Genomic DNA, 20,641 nt, shown 5'->3' on the forward strand with positions numbered 1-20,641 from the left:
ACAGAGAGTGTGTGGGGACAGAGAGTGTGTGGGGACAGGACAGAGAGTGTGTGGGGACAGAGAGTGTGTGGGGACAGAGAGTGTGTGGGGACAGGACAGAGAGTGTGTGGGGACAGAGAGTGTGTGGGGACAGGACAGAGAGTGTGTGGGGACAGAGAGTGTGTGGGGACAGGACAGAGAGTGTGTGGGGACAGGACAGAGAGTGTGTGTGGACCGAGAGTGTGTGGGGACAGGACAGAGAGTGTGTGGGGACCGAGAGTGTGTGGGGACAGGACAGAGAGTGTGTGGGGACAGAGAGTGTGTGGGGACAGAGAGTGTGTGGGGACAGGACAGAGAGTGTGTGGGGACAGGACAGAGAGTGTGTGGGGACAGGACAGAGAGTGTGTGGGGACCGAGAGTGTGTGGGGACAGAGAGTGTGTGGGGACAGGACAGAGAGTGTGTGGGGACAGGACAGAGAGTGTGTGGGGACAGGACAGAGAGTGTGTGGAGACAGGACAGAGAGTGTGTGTGGACAGGACAGAGAGTGTGTGGGGACAGGACAGAGAGTGTGTGGGGACAGAGAGTGTGTGGGGACAGGACAGAGAGTGTGTGTGGACAGGACAGAGAGTGTGTGGGGACAGGACAGAGAGTGTGTGGAGACAGAGAGTGTGTGGGGACAGGACAGAGAGTGTGTGGGGACAGGACAGAGAGTGTGTGGGGACAGAGAGTGTGTGGGGACAGGACAGAGAGTGTGTGGGGACAGGACAGAGAGTGTGTGGGGACAGGACAGAGAGTGTGTGGGGACAGAGAGTGTGTGGGGACAGGACAGAGAGTGTGTGGGGACAGGACAGAGAGTGTGTGGGGACAGGACAGAGAGTGTGTGGGGACAGAGAGTGTGTGGGGACAGGACAGAGAGTGTGTGGGGACAGAGAGTGTGTGGGGACAGGACAGAGAGTGTGGGGGACAGGACAGAGAGTGTGTGGGGACAGGACAGAGAGTGTGTGGGGACAGAGAGTGTGTGGGGACAGGACAGAGAGTGTGTGGGGACAGAGAGTGTGTGGGGACCGGACAGAGAGTGTGTGGAGACAGAGAGTGTGTGGGGACCGGACAGAGAGTGTGTGGAGACAGGACAGAGAGTGTGTGGGGACAGGACAGAGAGTGTGTGGGGACTGGACAGAGAGTGTGTGGGGACAGGACAGAGAGTGTGTGGAGACAGAGAGTATGTGGGGACAGGACAGAGACTGTGTGGAGACAGAGAGTGTGTGGGGACAGGACAGAGAGTGTGTGGGGACAGAGAGTGTGTGGGGACAGGACAGAGAGAGTGTGGGGACAGGACAGAGAGTGTGTGGGGACAGGACAGAGAGTGTGTGGAGACAGGACAGAGAGTGTGTGGGGACAGAGAGTGTGTGGGGACAGGACAGAGAGTGTGTGGGGACAGAGAGTGTGTGGGGACAGGACAGAGAGTGTGTGGGGACAGGACAGAGAGTGTGTGGGGACAGGACAGAGAGTGTGTGGGGACAGGACAGAGAGTGTGTGGGGACAGGACAGAGAGTGTGTGGGGACAGAGAGTGTGTGGGGACAGGACAGAGAGTGTGTGGGGACAGGACAGAGAGAGTGTGGGGACAGGACAGAGAGTGTGTGGGGACAGGACAGAGAGTGTGTGGAGACAGGACAGAGAGTGTGTGGGGACAGAGAGTGTGTGGGGACAGGACAGAGAGTGTGTGGGGACAGAGAGTGTGTGGGGACAGGACAGAGAGTGTGTGGGGACAGGACAGAGAGTGTGTGGGGACAGGACAGAGAGTGTGTGGCGAAGGGATGGAGTGATGCAGCACTCCTGTCTGATGAATAGCTTGATGCAATGAGGTGGGTAAAATGAGGGCTGTTATTTCTCTTCGGGATGCTGTCCGAAGAGATCAGCATGAGGTGGCAAGACCTGGGAACAGGGACAGAAGAAGCTGGCAAAGGAAACATAGCCAACTGTCCCATTGGTCAGTTAGATAGCCCACGTATACGTGCCAATCGTAAATGAGCTGAGATCCTGTATTTTGGGACGTGCAGTAGTGCTGTGTCATTCAGCGGCCGTGCCATGCTCCTGTTTCTGATCACTCGCAGCAACAACTACTTGCATTTATATCGCACCTGGACTGGTTTTGATCGCCTGAGGGGGTTGGAGAGGATTGTTCCAGACTATTTTTTCCCTTATTTCCTCTTGGTTTTTTCTCTGTTTTTCACCTCTCCCAGGAGATCACATGGCAGCGGGGGAAGGGGGAGGGAAGAAATCTTTCGTCATGATGGTGTGGCCATCATGGTGAGTGTGGCCATCATGGTGAGTGTGACCATCATGGTGAGTGTGACCTTCATGGTGAGTGTGACCATCATGGTGAGTGTGGCCATCATGGTGAGTGTGACCATCATGGTATGTGGGACCAACATGGTGTGTGGGACCATCATGGTGTGTGTGACCAACATGGTGAGTGTGACCATCATGGTATGTGGGACCAACATGGTGTGTGGGACCATCATGGTGTGTGTGACCAACATGGTGTGTGGGGCCATCATGGTGAGTGTGACCAACATGGTGTGTGGGGCCATCATGGTGAGTGTGACCAACATGGTGTGTGGGACCATCATGGTGTGTGTGACCAACATGGTGTGTGGGGCCATCATGGTGAGTGTGACCAACATGGTGTGTGGGACCATCATGGTGTGTGGGACCATCATGGTGTGTGTGACCAACATGGTGTGTGGGACCATCATGGTGTGTGTGACCAACATGGTGTGTGTGACCAACATGGTGTGTGTGACCAACATGGTGTGTGGGGCCATCATGGTGAGTGTGACCAACATGGTGTGTGGGGACCATCATGGTGTGTGGGACCATCATGGTGTGTGTGACCAACATGGTGTGTGGGGCCATCATGGTGAGTGTGACCAACATGGTGAGTGTGACCAACATGGTGTGTGGGGCCATCATGGTGTGTGTGACCAACATGGTGAGTGTGACCATCATGGTGTGTGTGACCATCATGGTGTGTGGGGCCATCATGATGAGTGTGACCAACATGGTGAGTGTGACCATCATGGTGAGTGTGACCAACATGGTGTGTGTGACCATCATGGTGAGTGTGACCAACATGGTGTGTGGGGCCATCATGGTGAGTGTGACCAACATGGTGAGTGTGACCATCATGGTGAGTGTGACCAACATGGTGTGTGGGGCCATCATGGTGAGTGTGGCCTTCATGGTGAGTGTGACCAACATGGTGTGTGGGGCCATCATGGTGAGTGTGACCAACATGGTGTATGGGGCCATCATGGTGAGTGTGACCAACATGGTGTGTGGGACCATCATGGTGAGTGTGACCAACATGGTGTGTGGGGCCATCATGGTGAGTGTGGCCTTCATGGTGAGTGTGACCAACATGGTGTGTGGGGCCATCATGGTGAGTGTGACCAACATGGTGTGTGGGGCCATCATGGTGAGTGTGACCAACATGGTGTGTGGGACCATCATGGTGAGTGTGGCCTTCATGGTGAGTGTGACCAACATGGTGTGTGGGGCCATCATGGTGAGTGTGACCAACATGGTGTGTGGGGCCATCATGGTGAGTGTGACCAACATGGTGAGTGTGGCCTTCATGGTGAGTGTGACCGTCATGGTGAGTGTGACCATCATGTTGTGTGTGACCATCATGGTGAGTGGGGCCATCATGGTGTGTGTGACCATCATGGTGTGTGGGGCCATCATGGTGTGTGTGACCATCATGGTGTGTGTGACCATCATGTTGTGTGTGACCATCATGGTGAGTGGGGCCATCATGTTGTGTGTGACCATCATGGTGGGTGGGGCCATCATGGTGGGTGGGGCCATCATGTTGTGTGTGACCATCATGTTGTGTGTGGCCATCATGGTGAGTGTGGCCATCATGGTGGGTGGGGCAGGCTTGATGGACCAGCTGGCTTTTTCCTGCCCGTCAATTTTGTATGTTCGTATGTTGACATAACAAATTATTCCAAGGTGCCTAGCAGAGGCGATGAAATAGCTGGCTCCGCTGCCCAATATATCAATCACTTATATATATATATATATATATATATATATATCTGTGGGCAAGACATTGGCTGATAATGCAGGTGACTCTTATGCTGGACTGGAAAGAGGTCAAGGTGACAAAGTTCAGTGTGTTGGTGAAGCTTGCACTTCCCTGAGAGTGATGTCATGATCCTATGGTGCCAGGTTGTCTTGCAGCAAGTGGAACAGATTTGCAAATAGATCCCTGCTGATCCAGAACCTGCACTGACAATTCCCCACGGTCATATGCCAGGGCCTGGAGATATGATTGGTGACATCATGGTAGTGGTGTGATGCCTGCTTATCTCCTGGGGAGGGGCTTCTTTCATCTAATAAAGAACGTGAAATGTTGTAGTTGGGGTGCTGATAAAGACATTTCCAGCATTACAATACTGACTTGCTAAAGGGCACAGCATTCGATGTAACGTTCAGTTAGATAATGTGACACACCATGGGGTGGAATGAACACTGGCACTGTGAGAAACACTTTACACATCCCATCTTTTTGAAGAATCTTCTCGTTCTGCCGAGCTCTCGATGAGTTTCTCCATTATATTAGTAATAATGATTCTGCTGCTTCTCTCGTTTTCCACAGAAATGGTTTGATCTAGAAAATGCAGGAGAAATATATTAAACGTCACTTGCAAAATTAAACAAAAATCATTAATAGCTGATAAATAAAACAAATTTTCAAAACATTTCAAATAATTTCCTCTGTCCCTTTAAAATCGGGACTGGTTGACCATTAACATTTATTTATAAAGGAAGAAGTACTGTTGGGTCGGACCTTTGGCCAAACATCCAAAATGTGAATGGGCCTGCTGAAGGCCTTCATTAACCTGCTGGAAATATTATGCTCAGGCTCCGAATGAGTGACAGGAAAGAATGAGGGTGTACAGCATGTAAAGAGGTCACCGCGGGGCATGTAAAGAGGTCACCGCGGGGCATGTAAAGAGGTCACCGCGGGGCATGTAAAGAGGTCACCGCGGGGCATGTAAAGAGGTCACCGCGGGGCATGTAAAGAGGTCACCGCGGGGCATGTTTACAGCAGGAACTAGGTGGAAGGGCCCACCACCCAATTTCCTGGTCACCACTTGCCCAAATCCTGCTGACAATACCAATAACGCCCAGCAGAAAATCATATCTTTGTGATTAAGATTTGTACAGCGAAATGTGACAGTACTTTTACCAAGCCTCGTATTTCAACAGGCATTTTTCCACCTCTCAGATAGTGTAACCAAGCAGATAGTGTGTCTGGCATCGTTAAGGGCAGATGTCTGGTGAAAATGATTCAAATACCAGAGGCTCAAAAACATTAGGGTCTTTACTGTTAATATTTACAAACATGACAACATTTTAAACATGGAATCTCTCTTCTAACATTGGGGTGAATTCAGCAGCTGCTTCTGCTTAATCTAGCAAATGTTACATGCAGGGAATTTACACGTTTCGGGTCATGATCCTGGATCCTCTGGCTGCTTGACATAATCTGCTCCTCCTCAGCCTAGATGTGCTGTATATACTCTTGCAACTATGCATTGCTTTAAAAGTTGCAAATTTTCCCTTTTGATTTCAGTGGAATCTTGTTCTGTTAAGTGCACAGCGGGAGAGAATAACATTTGTTTAAGCCTGCAGGCTGTACATGCAATCTGCACTTCAGTCCAGGCCTCTCCCTCTTCCACGTGTGCACCATAGGGTCGCCAACCCTCCAGCATTGACCTGGAATCTCCACGAGTTAAAAATTAATCTCCTGGACACTGCTGCGGGCAACGCGGGAGAATCAGAGTTGGCAACCCTCGTACACCATTACAAAATATTTGTTAATCTTTCATTTCTGAATTGTGAAATTAACATTGAAGGATTATTCTTGATGGGGTGTTTGTGGGCCAACTTGTGCTACAGTAATCCGACAGTTAATGACCTAACAAGCATCTGGCGCTGTGATGCACATTTGACAGACCCTTGTGATAACGCACTTGAACAGCACATAGTTTCATTCTCCCAGTATCTTCTAACATTCGGAGAGAAAGCCTTAATTCTACTGAGTATTGAAAACGTTCCATTCAAAGTTTGAAAAGACCCCAGTAGATCCAACTAACAGTGTGGGCACTTTTGAAATGTAGCTTCTCATCATCCTGGAATTACTCTACGCCCAGGTTGGGACCCAACAACTGAATTATCCGGCTACTTTTCACGTTGATGAGCAGCCAAAACCACTTTCCACTGATGTGAAAATGTCAGTATAACTGTACCCTTCGGGCCTACAACAGCCTGAAATCTCAAGGTTTTCAGATAATGGCCACTGCAAAAGTTTTGCAGTATAGTTTATGTGAGGGCACTTAATTTAATTTTTTCCCACAAATCCACGATCAATGCCGCCAATGACACCATATTGTCAGTGACGTTATACCAAAGTCATTCTGTTTTCCATGCTCTTGTATCGCAAAGTTGCCCTTCACTTATTTTTTCATGTAATCCAGCAGAATCCCCCTGAAGTTATGGCCAGAGGCTGCCAGAATAGCTGTGGATTTTCAGGGCCTTTGTGGTTTGCATGTAGTATCTTTTGATAATATTGGTAGAAAGTCAATAATGTCACATATATTATGTATATCACTCCCAATAAAGTGCCAAAAATCAGCTATAAACTTTATCGAACCACACTGCACTGCACTGGTGCAAAGAAAATTGAGATCATGCTGCCAATTTCATGCTGATTATTGAAAATTGCCTCAAAGATGTTCAGCAACATTTAAAATATGAAGGCACGCTTTAAAAGTAACACTTAAGTTGCTGAATTCTAATTGATTTGATCCAGAAAAAAAAGGGGGTTTGTAATATATAACATATCTATGCATTTTTCAGGAAGAAAATGTCGTCATTTTTTTATCATTTTGAAATAACCACTATGTAACTATCCTAAACTGTGTTTTTCTAGGACTGGATCATAGCACCAGAAGGCTATGCTGCTTTCTACTGTGATGGAGAGTGTTCTTTTCCACTCAATGCTCACATGAATGCTACAAACCATGCAATTGTGCAAACACTGGTATGTGGCATAATCTTAAAAATGTATATATAAATCCATAGGTGTGCTGTGGTCGAGGTTTGTGAACTTTTTCAGATATGCTAAAGCCATTTTCTGTGATTTGCATGCAGGGGGATGAATTTATGACCCTTTGCAGAGAAGTTCTAGAAAATCGTATTTCATTAAATTGGCCAAAGTGTTATGAATGCACTGTTAATATTTCTGAAAATTGAGCCACAGGGATAGAGAATTATGATTTAGCAACTCCTTAACTTTGTGCAGGGTTGACAAACCAATTATTCTTGAACGTGATTATACTTTAGAGAAAGTTTTATATATTGATATATTTGGTATGATGATGAATATGCAAAGACTAAAATGGAATTCAGGAAATCCCAGTGCTATGATGGTCTCATTATTTTTATGGCTAGGACATTGTCACAAATAATCAATGCCTAATCCACTCTGCTTCAACAGTGGGACTGAAATTCCTACTAAAAAGACAGCATACGTACAAGGTAAAATGTCCATTGTATACGCAAACAGACCTTTTCACTAAAATTGAACAGATAAAATGTTTCTTAGCTCCAACCTTGGGCAAGTGCCCACTGCTGCAATTATGTGATATTTTGGCTCAGGAATTGAGTCACACCCGACACCGGTGACTATGACCTGGAGCGCCGAAACAGATGCACAAGAGGACCACGCAAAATTGATCCTCTTGCATCATTAGGATGCGACCGGTGAGGTGGGGTTGTCAGTTGTGCCCCAAGAGGCAGTGCATCAGTCCTGAAGATGATCAAAGTTGGCCATTGAATGGTGGAACAGGATGTAGGGACTGAATGGACTACTCCTGTTCCTATGCATTTTATTCAGCATATTATAAATTGGCTTTGTTTCTTCATTAGGGATTCTTCATTTTGGTCTGCTCTGAGGCCTTGAAATCTTATGAAACAATCTATCATCTAATAGTTCAATAGCTTTTATTTTTCTCTGGGTTTGATAGTTTTGAACATGTGCGTTGATTTAACAATTTTGTTTCCATTTGCAGGTTCATTTGATGTTCCCTGACAACGTGCCCAAACCTTGCTGTGCACCAACTAAGTTAAATGCAATCTCTGTGCTGTACTTTGATGACAGTTCAAATGTAATATTAAAGAAATATAGAAACATGGTGGTAAGATCATGTGGTTGCCACTAGCCGGGAAATTCAAATGGAAAGAGGACCCAATTAAAAATACAATCTTTAAACAATTCTTAAACTTTTACTAAGTGACTCCAAATTGGGTTTGAAGGTGCTTCATGTACAGTATTATGTATATAGTACTCATTGTGCTTGTAATTTATTTCTTTCAATTTAACACTTTACTACAGGAAAACTAAAACAGATGTTCTCAGTCCTTTCTGGTAGTGACCAAAAACAACTGTGGTTGACTAAATATTTATTCAGTAGTGCTGAAAACTGGTACATTTTTAGCCACAGCTTTTGTTTATGATACGAACATCGCAGAGGTGGTAAATGGTTTATTAACTTATCTGATTTCCTGCTATATATATATTTTTTAAACAGAGGGATTTTAAAATATTTGTACACATTTCATCTCTTTCTTAAACTGTACTACACAAAAATATTAGAGATTAAAAAGTTGTCTAATATGTGTCCTGTCCATGATGTACTGTATATCTGCAAACTTGGTGACCATTAGATGAAATATATTACAATTCTTTTGGTGACTAATTCTCAATTATCAGTACTTTTCCAATTAGTTATTTGCATCTATTCAGTCCAGCAGTTCAAAATATTGGCATCACTTTGTAAAAGCATCCCCCTCCACTACAGAAAAAGAAAAATTACAGTGACGGACAGATGGACGAGCATTGGGATTTGGGCCTAATGAACCCAACTCCGTCAGTTTCATCCCAGTGAGACACATAGTGGAATGTACATTCACCTTGACAAAGCACAAGGCTTAATTCTATCATTAATCCTTTTCACTGTGAAATTGGACTTTATGAATAAACTGAATGCAAAGCTAGAATACAAAGGGAAGTGATGCTTCAGCTGTATAAAGCTTTGGTCAGACCCCATCTGGAGTATTGTGTTCAGTTCTGGGCACCGCACCTCAGGAAGGATATATTGGCCTTGGAGGGGGTGCAGTGCAGATTCATCAGAATTATACCGGGGATTAAAAGGTTAAATTCTGAGGACAGGTTGCATAAGCTTGGCTTGAATTCCTTTGAGTTTAGAAGATTGAGGGGTGATCTAATCAAGTTATTTAAAATGATAAAACGATTCAATAGGGTAGATAAAGAGAAATTATGTCCTCTGGTGGTGGAATCTAGCACAAGGGGGGCACAATCTTAAAATTAGAGCTGGGCCATTCAGGAGTGAAATCAGGAAGCATTTTTTCACACAAAGGCTAGTGGAAATCTGGAACTCACTCCAAAAGCTTTGGATGTTGGGTGAATTGAAACTTTCAAGACTGAGGTCGATGATTTTGGTTAGGTAAGGGTATCAAGGGATATGGATCAAAGGCAGGTAAATGTAGTTGAGGTACAGGTCAGCCATGATCTAATTGAATGGCAGAATAGGCTTGAGGGGCTGAATGGCCTACTCCTGTTCCTGTGTTTCTACGGCCACATCTCCCAGTTTGACTGGGGTTTTCTGGTATGACTGAGACTGTCTTTGTTTTATGTGCTCTGTCCGAGCATATTTTCCCAGGGCTGATTAATTCATGATTCCAATGCTATTCAGAATTTTTCTAAATCATTTGCTATCTGCTCATGGGCACACTACCTGAAACTGAACAGAAAGACAAAACTGAAGCAATATTTTTTGTTTGTCAACCCATGCCTCCCAGTCTCCTTTCAATAAAGCACAATGACTAGGACGTTCATTAAATCAATTCTTGAGCCTAAAACCCAGCTACTTTTCAAAATGAAATACTCTGATATTTTAAACTTAAATTAAGATACAAGAAATTTGCTGTAGTTATGAACCTGAAATAACACTGTGGGATAATAGGCTATGAACACGTAATGCTGATCTCCCTTTCTCTGCTATTGTAGTGGCAGCATTAACTTCTTTAAAATAAATGGAGTAATGTCAAGGCTTATGTGTTATGTGAGGAATATCTGGGAATAAAATCTACACCTCCGAATCTTACAGCAGAGAAAGAGGCCGTTCAGCCCATCATGCCTGTGCTGGCTCTTTGAAAGAGCTATCCAATTAGTCCCATTCCCCTTCTTTTCCCCCATTTCAACTATATATCCAATGCCCTTTTGAAAGTTACTATTGAATCTGCTTCCTCCACCCTTTCAGGCAGTGAATTCCAGATCATAACAACTCACTGTGTAAAAAAGAATTCTCCTCATCTCCCTCTGGTTCTTTTGCCAATTATCTTAAATCTGTGTCCTCTGGTTACTGACCCTTCCACCACTGGAAACAGTTTCTCCTTATTTACTCTATCAAAACCCATCATAATTTTTAACACCTCTGTTAAACCTCTCCTTAACCTTCTCTGTTCTAAGGAGAACAACCCCAGCTTCTCCAGTCTCTCCACATAACTGAAGTCCCTCATCCCTGGAACCATTCTAGTAAATCTCCTCTGCACCCTCTCTAAGGCCTTGACATCCTTCCTAAAGTGCGGTGTCCAGAACTGGACACAATACTCCATGTGGTTGGAATGTTTCCTCCTCCACTAGCCCACTCAAATCACTCATGAGAAATATCTATCTATTTTTAATACTTCTTAAACAGAGGTTTGTGTATTCACATCATCAAATCTGTATTCCTGCAGGTTTATTAATTCAGCACAGCTAATTTTCAACATCAATCCTCAGATTATTTGGCATTGCACGAAGTGTTGATGAATGTAAAATAGTTATTTTAACCTGCTTTTTGCATAATATATATAAAAAAAGCAAGAAATCAGAACATTGCTTTTCAGCCTCAAATTCATAGTTGGTTTCTAATATTTAAGACAGGAATTACACTTTCTGGATTATTTCTTTACTGTGCAGCTTGACACCTGAGGGCAGAATAATCAACTCACGCACTAAGGTACAAGTTCCAGAAAAATGCTAAAATACTGGCATTTAGAGTATGGTCAGACTGGTTAAAATTATGTTCTTCTGATAAGGCAATTATTTTCTCGAGTTTATACTACAAGCTACATTTCCTTCATATGTTTAAACAGAAATATAAAATCACTCCTCCACATCCAATGTTAAATCGTTGTAGTTACATCATATGCAGACAGTACTGTATATAGAGTTTAGATGATTTTATGGCCTGGTTTGAAAAAGTCCTTGATAGATATAGAGGTACACTTTTTCACTGGTTGTGCTTTTTTTTATATCAGGGAACTTTTAAATCTTTAATATTATCGACTTTAGCAGCATTCTTGTCCAAAATGGCAATTAAATAGCAAAAGGTTTTGGGACTCTGTTTTGTAAGAAAGTTGCATTGTATGTATGTTATACAGGAATATATTTTCTAGAATAAAAGATGTATAAGTATCAATAGTTGAACTGTGGAGTTTCTTCCTTGGATTACAGTTACTGTTCTGTAGTGAGAGTTATTCTTTCTCCTATTCAATAACCCACCCCTGATTACATATTTACAAGGCCGTAGGGCAGTTGTGGGCTTCAGCTGATATTCCAAACTACAAGCATGATGCTCGTGCCATTATGACCTTATCTGTATATTTCAGCTCACTAACACATTTACAAACATCTGCTTTCTGTAATAAAGGCAACCACTACCCTATTGGGAGGTTTTGAAAGTCCTGCTTAATTTTCCTGCTTTACTGAGGTCTGTGCTGGTTATACAACTGGGTAAAGGAACTAATTTTCTTCATTTTGTTAACATATATTGATCAATAAATAACATCTTATCACAAAGAAAACAGGAGAAGGTGAGCATATGTAACGAGTAGAATTGATAAGGGGGAACCAGTGGATGTGGTGTATTTGGATTTTCAGAAGGCTTTCGATAAAGTCCCACACAGGAGGTTGGTGAACAAAGTTAGAGCACATGGAATGGGGGGTAATATACTGGCATGGATTGAGAATTGGTTCACAGACAGAAAACAGAGAGTCGGAATAAACGGGTCTTTTTCAGGTTGGCAGACTGTGACCAGTGGGGTACCACAGGGATCGGTGCTTGGGCCCCAGCTATTCACAATCTATATCAATGATTTGGATGAGGGGACCAAATGTAATATTTCCAAGTTTGCTGATGACACAAAACTAGGTGGGAATGTGAGTTGTGAGGAGGATGCACAGAGGCTTCAAGGGGACATAGACAGGCTGAGTGAGTGGGCAAATACATGGCAGATGGAATATAATGTGGAAAAATGTGAAGTTATCCACTTTGGTAGGAAAAACAGAAATGCAGAGTATTTTTTTTAATGGTGAGAGATTGGGAAATGTTGATGTTCAAAGGGACCTGGGTGTCCTTGTACATGAATCACTGAAAGCTAACATGCAGGTGCAGCAAGCGATTCGGAAGGCAAATCATAGAATCATAGAATCATAGAAGTTACAACATGGAAACAGGCCCTTCGGCCCAACATGTCCATGTCGCCCAGTTTATACCACTAAGCTAGTCCCAATTGCCTGCACTTGGCCCATATCCCTCGATACCCATCTTCCCCATGTAACTGTCCAAATGCTTTTTAAAAGACAAAATTGTACCCGCCTCTACTACTGCCTCTGGCAGCTCGTTCCAGACACTCACCACCCTTTGAGTGAAAAAATTGCCCCTCTGGATCCTTTTGTATCTCTCCCCTCTCACCTTAAATCTGTGCCCCCTCGTTATAGACTCCCCTACCTTTGGGAAAAGATTTTGACTATCGACCTTATCTATGCCCCTCATTATTTTATAGACTTCTATAAGATCACCCCTTAACCTCCTACTCTCCAGGGAATAAAGTCCCAGTCTGTCTAACCTCTCCCTGTAAGTCAAACCATCAAGTCCCGGTAGCATCCTAGTAAATCTTTTCTGCACTCTTTCTAGTTTAATAATATCCTTTCTATAATAGGGTGACCAGAACTGTACACAGTACTCCAAGTGTGGCCTCACCAATGCCCTGTACAACTTCAACAAGACATCCCAACTCCTGCATTCAATGTTCTGACCAATGAAACCAAGCATGCTGAATGCCTTCTTCACCACCCTATCCACCTGTGACTCCACTTTCAAGGAGCTATGAATCTGTACTCCTAGATCTCTTTGTTCTATAACTCTCCCCAACGCCCTACCATTAACGGAGTAGGTCCTGGCCCGATTCGATCTACCAAAATGCATCACCTCACATTTATCTAAATTAAACTCCATCTGCCATTCATCGGCAAATGGTATGTTGTCCTTTATTACAAGAGGATTTGAGTACAGGAGTAAAGATGTCTTACTGCAATTATATAGGGCCTTGGTGAGACCACACCTGGAGTATTGTGTCCAATTTTGGTCTCCTTACCTAAGAAAGGATATACTTGCCATAGAGGGAGTGCAACGAAGGTTCACCAGACTGATTCCTGGGATGGCAGGACTGTCGTATGAGGAGAGATTGAGTAGACTAGGCCTGTATTCTCTGGAGTTCAGAAGAATGAGAGGTGATCTCATTGAAACATACAAAATTCTTACAGGGCTCGACAGGGTAGATGCAGGGAGGATGTTTCCCCTGGCTGGGGAGTCTGGAACCAGGGGTCACAGTCTCAGAATAAGGGGTAGACAATTTGGGACTGAAATGAAGAGAAATTTCTTCACTCAGAGGGTGGTGAATCTTTGGAATTCTCTACCCCAGAGGGCTGTGGAGGCTCAGTCATTGAGTACATTCAAAACAGAGATCGATAGATTTCTAGATATTAAAGGCATCAAGGGATATGGGGATGGTGCAGGAAAATAGCACTGAGGTAGAAGATCAGCCATGATCTTATTGAATGGCGGAGCAGGCTCGAGGGGCCGATTGGCCTACTCCTGCTCCTATTTCTTATGATCTTATGTAAAAGGTTATTGTTTTGAATATGATGCTTGGGTTCTAAATGTTTCCAATTATATGCAGCTTGTAAACATTAAGTAAACATAAATTCCACACTTTGATCAAAAATCACCAGAAGAGCTTTATTAAAATTAATAAGTAACTAAGCTTTTTGTGACACGTTCTAATATCTGCTTCACTTAAGTTTTTTCTCACTTCGGTTCTGGAAGTGTCACTGTGAAAAAGAGTGTGATTCCCGTTAGAAAAATATTACTGCCCTTTTCCTAATGGTCGCATTCGCAAAAGTGAAAGTGATTCAGGTGCAGTCCTGATCTGTTCTCAACTCATAGGATTGGGTGCCTGAGTAATCATGATCATTGAGAACAGACTGGTTCTTCCTAGCTCCCAGTATTCTTATTCTAAGTTTACTTTTCACTCATTTCCACTCATGTCCTCTGGTTCTACTTTCTTTTCATACTTTGAAGTATTAATCTGACTTAACCTAAGATATACCATATAATATTTTATAATATGTTTAATATATTTTATATACTTCACTGAGATAAAACTCAGTGAAGATAAGACTTCTTTCTAGACTGTAAGGTTTAAGCTTCACCTAATCTTTCCTCATAGCTCATCAACTTTACACTTGTTGATGTTTTCTGTACTTTCCTTAACATCAAAGACAAAACACAGTATTCAGAGTTGTCGTCTGACCGGTGGATTCTAAAGCCTTAGCATAACTTCTGTTATGAATTAATACTTTGTTTTATATTACATAAGCATGGATCAACATTTTCCATTCATTGTAAGAACTGGCAAATAATGAATTGGCGTGTCTCCAGGTAGTTCCAACAGTTGAGCACTTGACTTCCAATTAGAAAGCTGCATATCCAAGCCTCAGGGCTGCCTCTCTGCCTGAAGTGGGGATTTAGTCAGCTTCTAGTCAGGCTGGTAAGATAAAGTACCACACAGAAATTTTTGCTCGGGAGAAAAAAACTGACATTGCCCATTTCATCCTGCTTCGACTATTGATTGATCCTGGTGGGATAACTTGTGGTAGCCACTTATACCACAGTAATCTCATTGTGGGAGAACACACGGTTATGTCTCCTGCAGCACAAGGTTATTTAAAAGATTGTTGCTTTCTATTTTACTTACTAGCTAAATTACAATGACTGGAGGTAGTGGACATTAAATTAATTATTGAAAGTATTTACAGCACCCATTAGTTGAATAATGTTGGCCAGACATTACTGTTGACAATATCAGTGGACAAACACTTGACAAGCCTGTTTGGCATTACTCTGTCTTCTATTTTAATGTAAGGAATCTTACAACACCAGGTTATAGTCCAACAGTTTTATTTGAAAATCACAAGCTTTCGGAGCTTTCCTCCTTCATCACTCACTCACCTGACGAAGGAGGAAAGCTCCGAAAGCTTGTGATTTTCAAATAAAACTGTTGGACTATAACCTGGTGTTGTAAGATTCCTTACTTTTGTCCACCCCAGTCCATCACCGGCATCTCCAAATCATGGCTTCTATTTTAATGGAGGTGTTAACCTGGTTTAATGCCTCCATTGCAATAGCGGACCGAGGAATGCTGTATGAGTGCACTGTTTATTAATGTATAAGGCCCAAAATTACAATTCCTATTAATGATAATGTCTTAATTTTGAGTACTGAAAACTATGCAGCTTTTTTGTATTAAAGAAGATGTTACAAATTGGACTTATAGAACAGTAGAGAATGCTTTCAGCCCAAAACAATTCCTAATTTATAGCATTTTTGGGATAAATTTTTGAACATTCTATTTTATTTTGGTACTGATATTTGACTATAATCAAAACATTAAGATCAGATTGGATGACGACATAGCCAAAAATAAAAGAACACATAAAAATCTTGCATTTGAATCTAGTTTTTGCATAAAAATGTTATGTTGCAAATTCTTTTTAAGTTCCTAATCTCTAATATTCTTTTACTATAACTGCTTCAGTAGGTCCAGCTACATTTATCATCTACTTTTCATGTTTTCCAATCCACTTCCACTTGAAAATGTGAAATATTTGATACACATTTACAATATACAATGTTTGAATATTGCTAAACTGATGGCAGCAACGATATCAGCTCTGCAGAAACCCATTAAGGTCTACATTATGGAATATGGGATTAGAGTAGACAGGGCTTGATGGCCGGCGCGGACACGATGGGCCGAAGGGCCTCTATCCGTGCTGTATAACTCTATGACTCTACATTGGAAGGCCCGAACATATGTCTCCAGCTGTTCAGTTATTTTGGAACTGAAATAACTAATCTCATTTTCTAATTACTTTGCCTTTCCAAGTGCTGGTCAAAGGTCATTAGCAGGAAGTTGGACCAGTGCAATGAATTTTCTTGTTCTGTAATAAGGAGGATTTATAGGCGACGATGTCAGTGACTAGCAAACGGTTCACACGTTAACTGAACACTAATGCATATAGATGACAGCAGATGTCTAAATAGGCCAGATCCTAAACGATTTACTGTGGTTGGTGAAAATAGAATAAATGCTTGAAGCCACAATGCCGCATGTTAGCTCAGACAAGATTTAAATCATCGAGCTTTAGTTTATCTACAGCTCTAGGTGCTCCTTGGGCTTGAGGCTCCAATTGAAGATCTTTAATAAGCATTGGAGGAGAATTTGGAACTTTGCTCACTAGTGTTTTCTTATGTAAAACTTAATTATATTCAGAAAGGACTGACATCTAAATAATTTTATTGAACCATATCCAGTATGATCTTCCCACACATGAGTAGGATGGGGATGGGGATATTCCCTCTAATACACACTGGTATGATCTCAGTGATTTTTCTCTTTATGGTACTTCACCTATGGGACTGCCTTAAGATCAATGACCCTTTGCCAGAGTTGCTTCAGGTGCTGGAGCTGATAGGGGCGATTTGGATCTCCAATATTCCAGGTATTTCTAAGTGACCCACCCTTCCAACTGCCCCTCGCAAGACTCGATTTGTGCTAACTGCTTTACCCATCATTGGTAAGATGGTCTTATGTGAAATAGTGAAGAAACAAATGACCTTTCACTTTGGTGGCGATCAGTGAGGCAAACCCTAATCCAACTCACCATTGTAGAACGATGAATTGAATGCTCGTGTCCTGCACTATGGTGGTTTGCAATTGTGATTTATATCATTGTTACTTTTTGCTTCGATATCCCTTTTACTGCTGCTTTCCTGCTTCCTATTAAAACAAAAATATCCTAAACATTTTTAGTGACAAGCCAGTTGCTCTTGTATTCATTTATTAGCTTGTGTGCAGAGACTAAATTAGTATTTAATTAAATTGTAAGTTGTAATTACATCATTTTTCTTTCTTGTGTGTGTGAAGTCAAATGGAAGCACGAATAAAGAATAATTTAACTCCATAGGACCTAGTTTATCAATTAAAATAAGTCTAAAAGTATATTGTAACAATGCCAAGACAAAACATTGTGTCCCTCTACGGTTATATACCCAGCTCAGATAATGACATCGAACAAGTTTTTTCTCTGATGGCTAAAATTGATAACAAGAAAAATTATTTCCAGCCATCTTGATTCATTACTTTGCAACATTTATCCACACGATAAATTGCCAGAAACTCATCACTAACGAATATTAATTCAGCAATGCTACTTAGACAGGATATGAAAATCAAGAGGGTATTGAACAGAAATATAACACTCTTGCAAAAAGGATTACTATTCTAAGGTTAGAGGTTAAGCTGCAGTTCACTGTCAGAATAGCGTAGAGGGAATCTCACATTGCATTTGACCTGGGAGTGTTTGCTGCCACCGGGTGTGAATAATGTTCCATTTCTTAGTCCTGTCATCTCTCACCCTAATGAACAAAGAACTGAAATATTTTGAAGGATCACAGTGCTGTCAAATGAGTTAACTGTTAAAGTCTCAACGTACAAAACCTGCATTCCTTATGGGTTCCATTCCCATCACTTCTTGGCCTCTGTTTTTAAATGGGTTTAGAGGGGGTGTCGGGATCAGGGGTCATCATGGGGTTCCGCAATCATTGGGGGGGGTCAGGGGTCATTCTGGGGGTCTGCGATCGTTGTGGGGGGGGGGGTCATTCTGGGGGTCTGCGATCGTTGGGAGGGTCATTCTGGGGGTCTGCGATCGTTGGGAGGGTCATTCTGGGGGTCTGCGATCGTTGGGGGGGGGTTCAGGGATCGGGGGAGCCATGATCGTTTGGGGGGGCGGTCAGTGATCATTGGGGGGTCATTGCAGGTAGGCTTGTTGGGCCTGAGGAAAGCACTCCTGCTCCTCCAGGCCCACAAGCTGTGCTATCGAGGCACTCACCTGCAGTTTCGGACCTTCTCGCCTCCTCTCACATGGCGTGAAGGAGAAGGCCTGGGAATCCTGTCCCTCAGAGGTTCTGCAAAAATGGAGGCCCGCAGCCTCCTTGAAAGGTTTTAGTGACCAACCCGCCTCCTGGGAGCGGGTTAGTCGCCCGCCCCTTGTCCTGCCCGGTGAAAAACAGAAATGGGCAGGTTAGAGGCGGGTTGGGGGCGGGTCTGAAATGGTTGCGATTTTGAATACCCCCCACCCCCAACCCACTGCTTTTCAATGTTAAAATCATGCCCTAAGGGAATCAAGGGATATGGGGATAGAGCAGGAAAGTGGAGTTGAGGTAGAAGATCAGATATGATCTTATTGAAGGCCTTAGAGACGGTGCAGACGAGATTTACTAGAATGATTCCAGGGATGAGGGACTTTAGTTACGTGGATAGACTGGAGAAGCTGAGGTTGTTCTCCTTGGAACAGAGACGGTTGCGAGGAGATTTGATGGAGGTATTCAAAATCATGAAGGGTCCAGACAGAGCAGATAGAGAGAAACTGTTCCCATTGGTGGAAGGGTCAGGAACCAGAGGACAGAGATTTAAGGTGATTGGCAAAAGAACCAAAGGTGACATGAGGGAAAACTAGTTTACCCAGCGAGTGGTTATGATCTGGAATGCACTGCCCGAGGGAGTGGTGGAGGTAGATTCAATCATGGCCTTCAAAAGGGAACTGGATAAATACTTGAAATGAAAAAATGTGCAGGGCTACGGGGAATAGGGCGGGGGAGTGGGACTAGCTGGATTGCTCTTGCATAGAGCCGGTATGGACACGATGGGTCGAATGGCCTCCTTCCATGCTGTAACCTTTCTATGATTCTATGTCCAAGGATATAATGCTGAATGCAGTATCCATGCTGTTAGATAGACCAGGATTCCTCAGATAAATGGCAGGCCTACTAATCTGCCCACTTTTGGCAAGAGACTTGTGGAAAAGGTCATGATCTTCACCCTACTGCCCGAGGATCCGAGGATCCCGATCTCCAGGGTGTGTAGCCTTTGCTGGGTCATTTCCATCATTTCCCTTGGTTTGAAAATGAAAGAAAACACTTCTAAGTCCCATAGCCAGATGAGCTGTGAATAGAAATATAAAGAAGCTAAATAAAGAGAGAAAATGAAGTGAAAGAAAGGAAAAAAAAGAATAAGGATGGAGAGAGAGGAACACATCGATCCCACCTGCCTGTCCCTTGCAGCTCTTGTAACACAATTACCTTTCTGCTTTTAGCCACACATGTTTTTGACATGAATGGAAGGCTCATATATGGCTCACAAATGAAAATTTCACAGTTGGGATTTGCCCACTGTTGCCAGCATTAACAGCAGGTCCTCAGCAGCAGGTTATGTGCTACAACACAGGAAAACTGCTCAATTCAAAACAAATAAGTCCCAAAAATAAGGCTTTAGAAAGAGAAAGATATTGACACTCTGACACAAACTCTGCATAATGAAGTTACTCCTTGCTAGCACAGATGGAAACAACTTGTCGTAAATAGACAAAGAAGGGGTTACACTAAATTCGACCAAGGGAAGCTGGTGTCCTAGTACAGGTCAGTTAATTTAACCTGACCTCAAACTGAAGATAATGACATGGGCCTATGTATCATTGTGCATTGATTAATTGACAAACACAGCATGCTTTAATCAAAAACCAGTCCCAATTTTTAGTCTGCCATTTTTGTAGAACGTAGTCATAATTCTGACTTTAAAATATGTTTGAACACTTCCCGGCATGGATATGCTGGTGTTCATAATTAGATTAAGTCTACACAGGAATGAGAATTCAGAAAGACCTAACACATGTCAAAATATGAATAAAAAACATAGAACTATGTAAATGAGCAATGGAAGGCCTTCAACGGGACATCGTTCAGGTCCAGACAAGACACATTCCCACAAGAGCGAAAAGAAGGGCATCGAAAGGTAGAGCTCCCTGGATGGCTGAAGATACAGAGATCAAAATGAAACCGAAAAAGGGAGCTTATGATAAATGTCAGGCTCCTAATACAGTGGACAACCAGGCTGAATACAGAAAGTGGAGAGGAGAACTGAGAAAGGAAATAAGAGGGGCAAAGAGAGAGTACGAGAATAGATTAGTGGGTAAGATAAAAGGGACCCCACAAGTCTTTTATAATCATATAAATAGTAAAAGGGTAGTCAAAGGAAGGGTGGGGCTGATTAGGGACCAA

At 43.1% G+C, this 20,641-nt stretch overlaps 1 protein-coding gene across 1 annotated transcript in view; it reads left to right on the forward strand.

The window, feature by feature from the left end:
• bmp5 (bone morphogenetic protein 5) overlaps positions 1-11,602 on the forward strand; it is a 502,527-nt gene extending 490,925 nt beyond the window's left edge. Inside the window, exons 6-7 of the mRNA XM_067983961.1 lie at positions 6,988-7,098; positions 8,129-11,602. Coding sequence (XP_067840062.1) covers positions 6,988-7,098; positions 8,129-8,278 — 261 coding nt within the window. The 3' untranslated portion in view covers positions 8,279-11,602. The remainder of the gene's footprint in view (positions 1-6,987; positions 7,099-8,128) is intronic.
• The last annotated feature ends 9,039 nt before the right edge of the window (positions 11,603-20,641 follow it).

This window comes from Heptranchias perlo, chromosome 5 (assembly GCF_035084215.1).
Source record: "Heptranchias perlo isolate sHepPer1 chromosome 5, sHepPer1.hap1, whole genome shotgun sequence".
NCBI lineage: Eukaryota > Metazoa > Chordata > Chondrichthyes > Hexanchiformes > Hexanchidae > Heptranchias > Heptranchias perlo.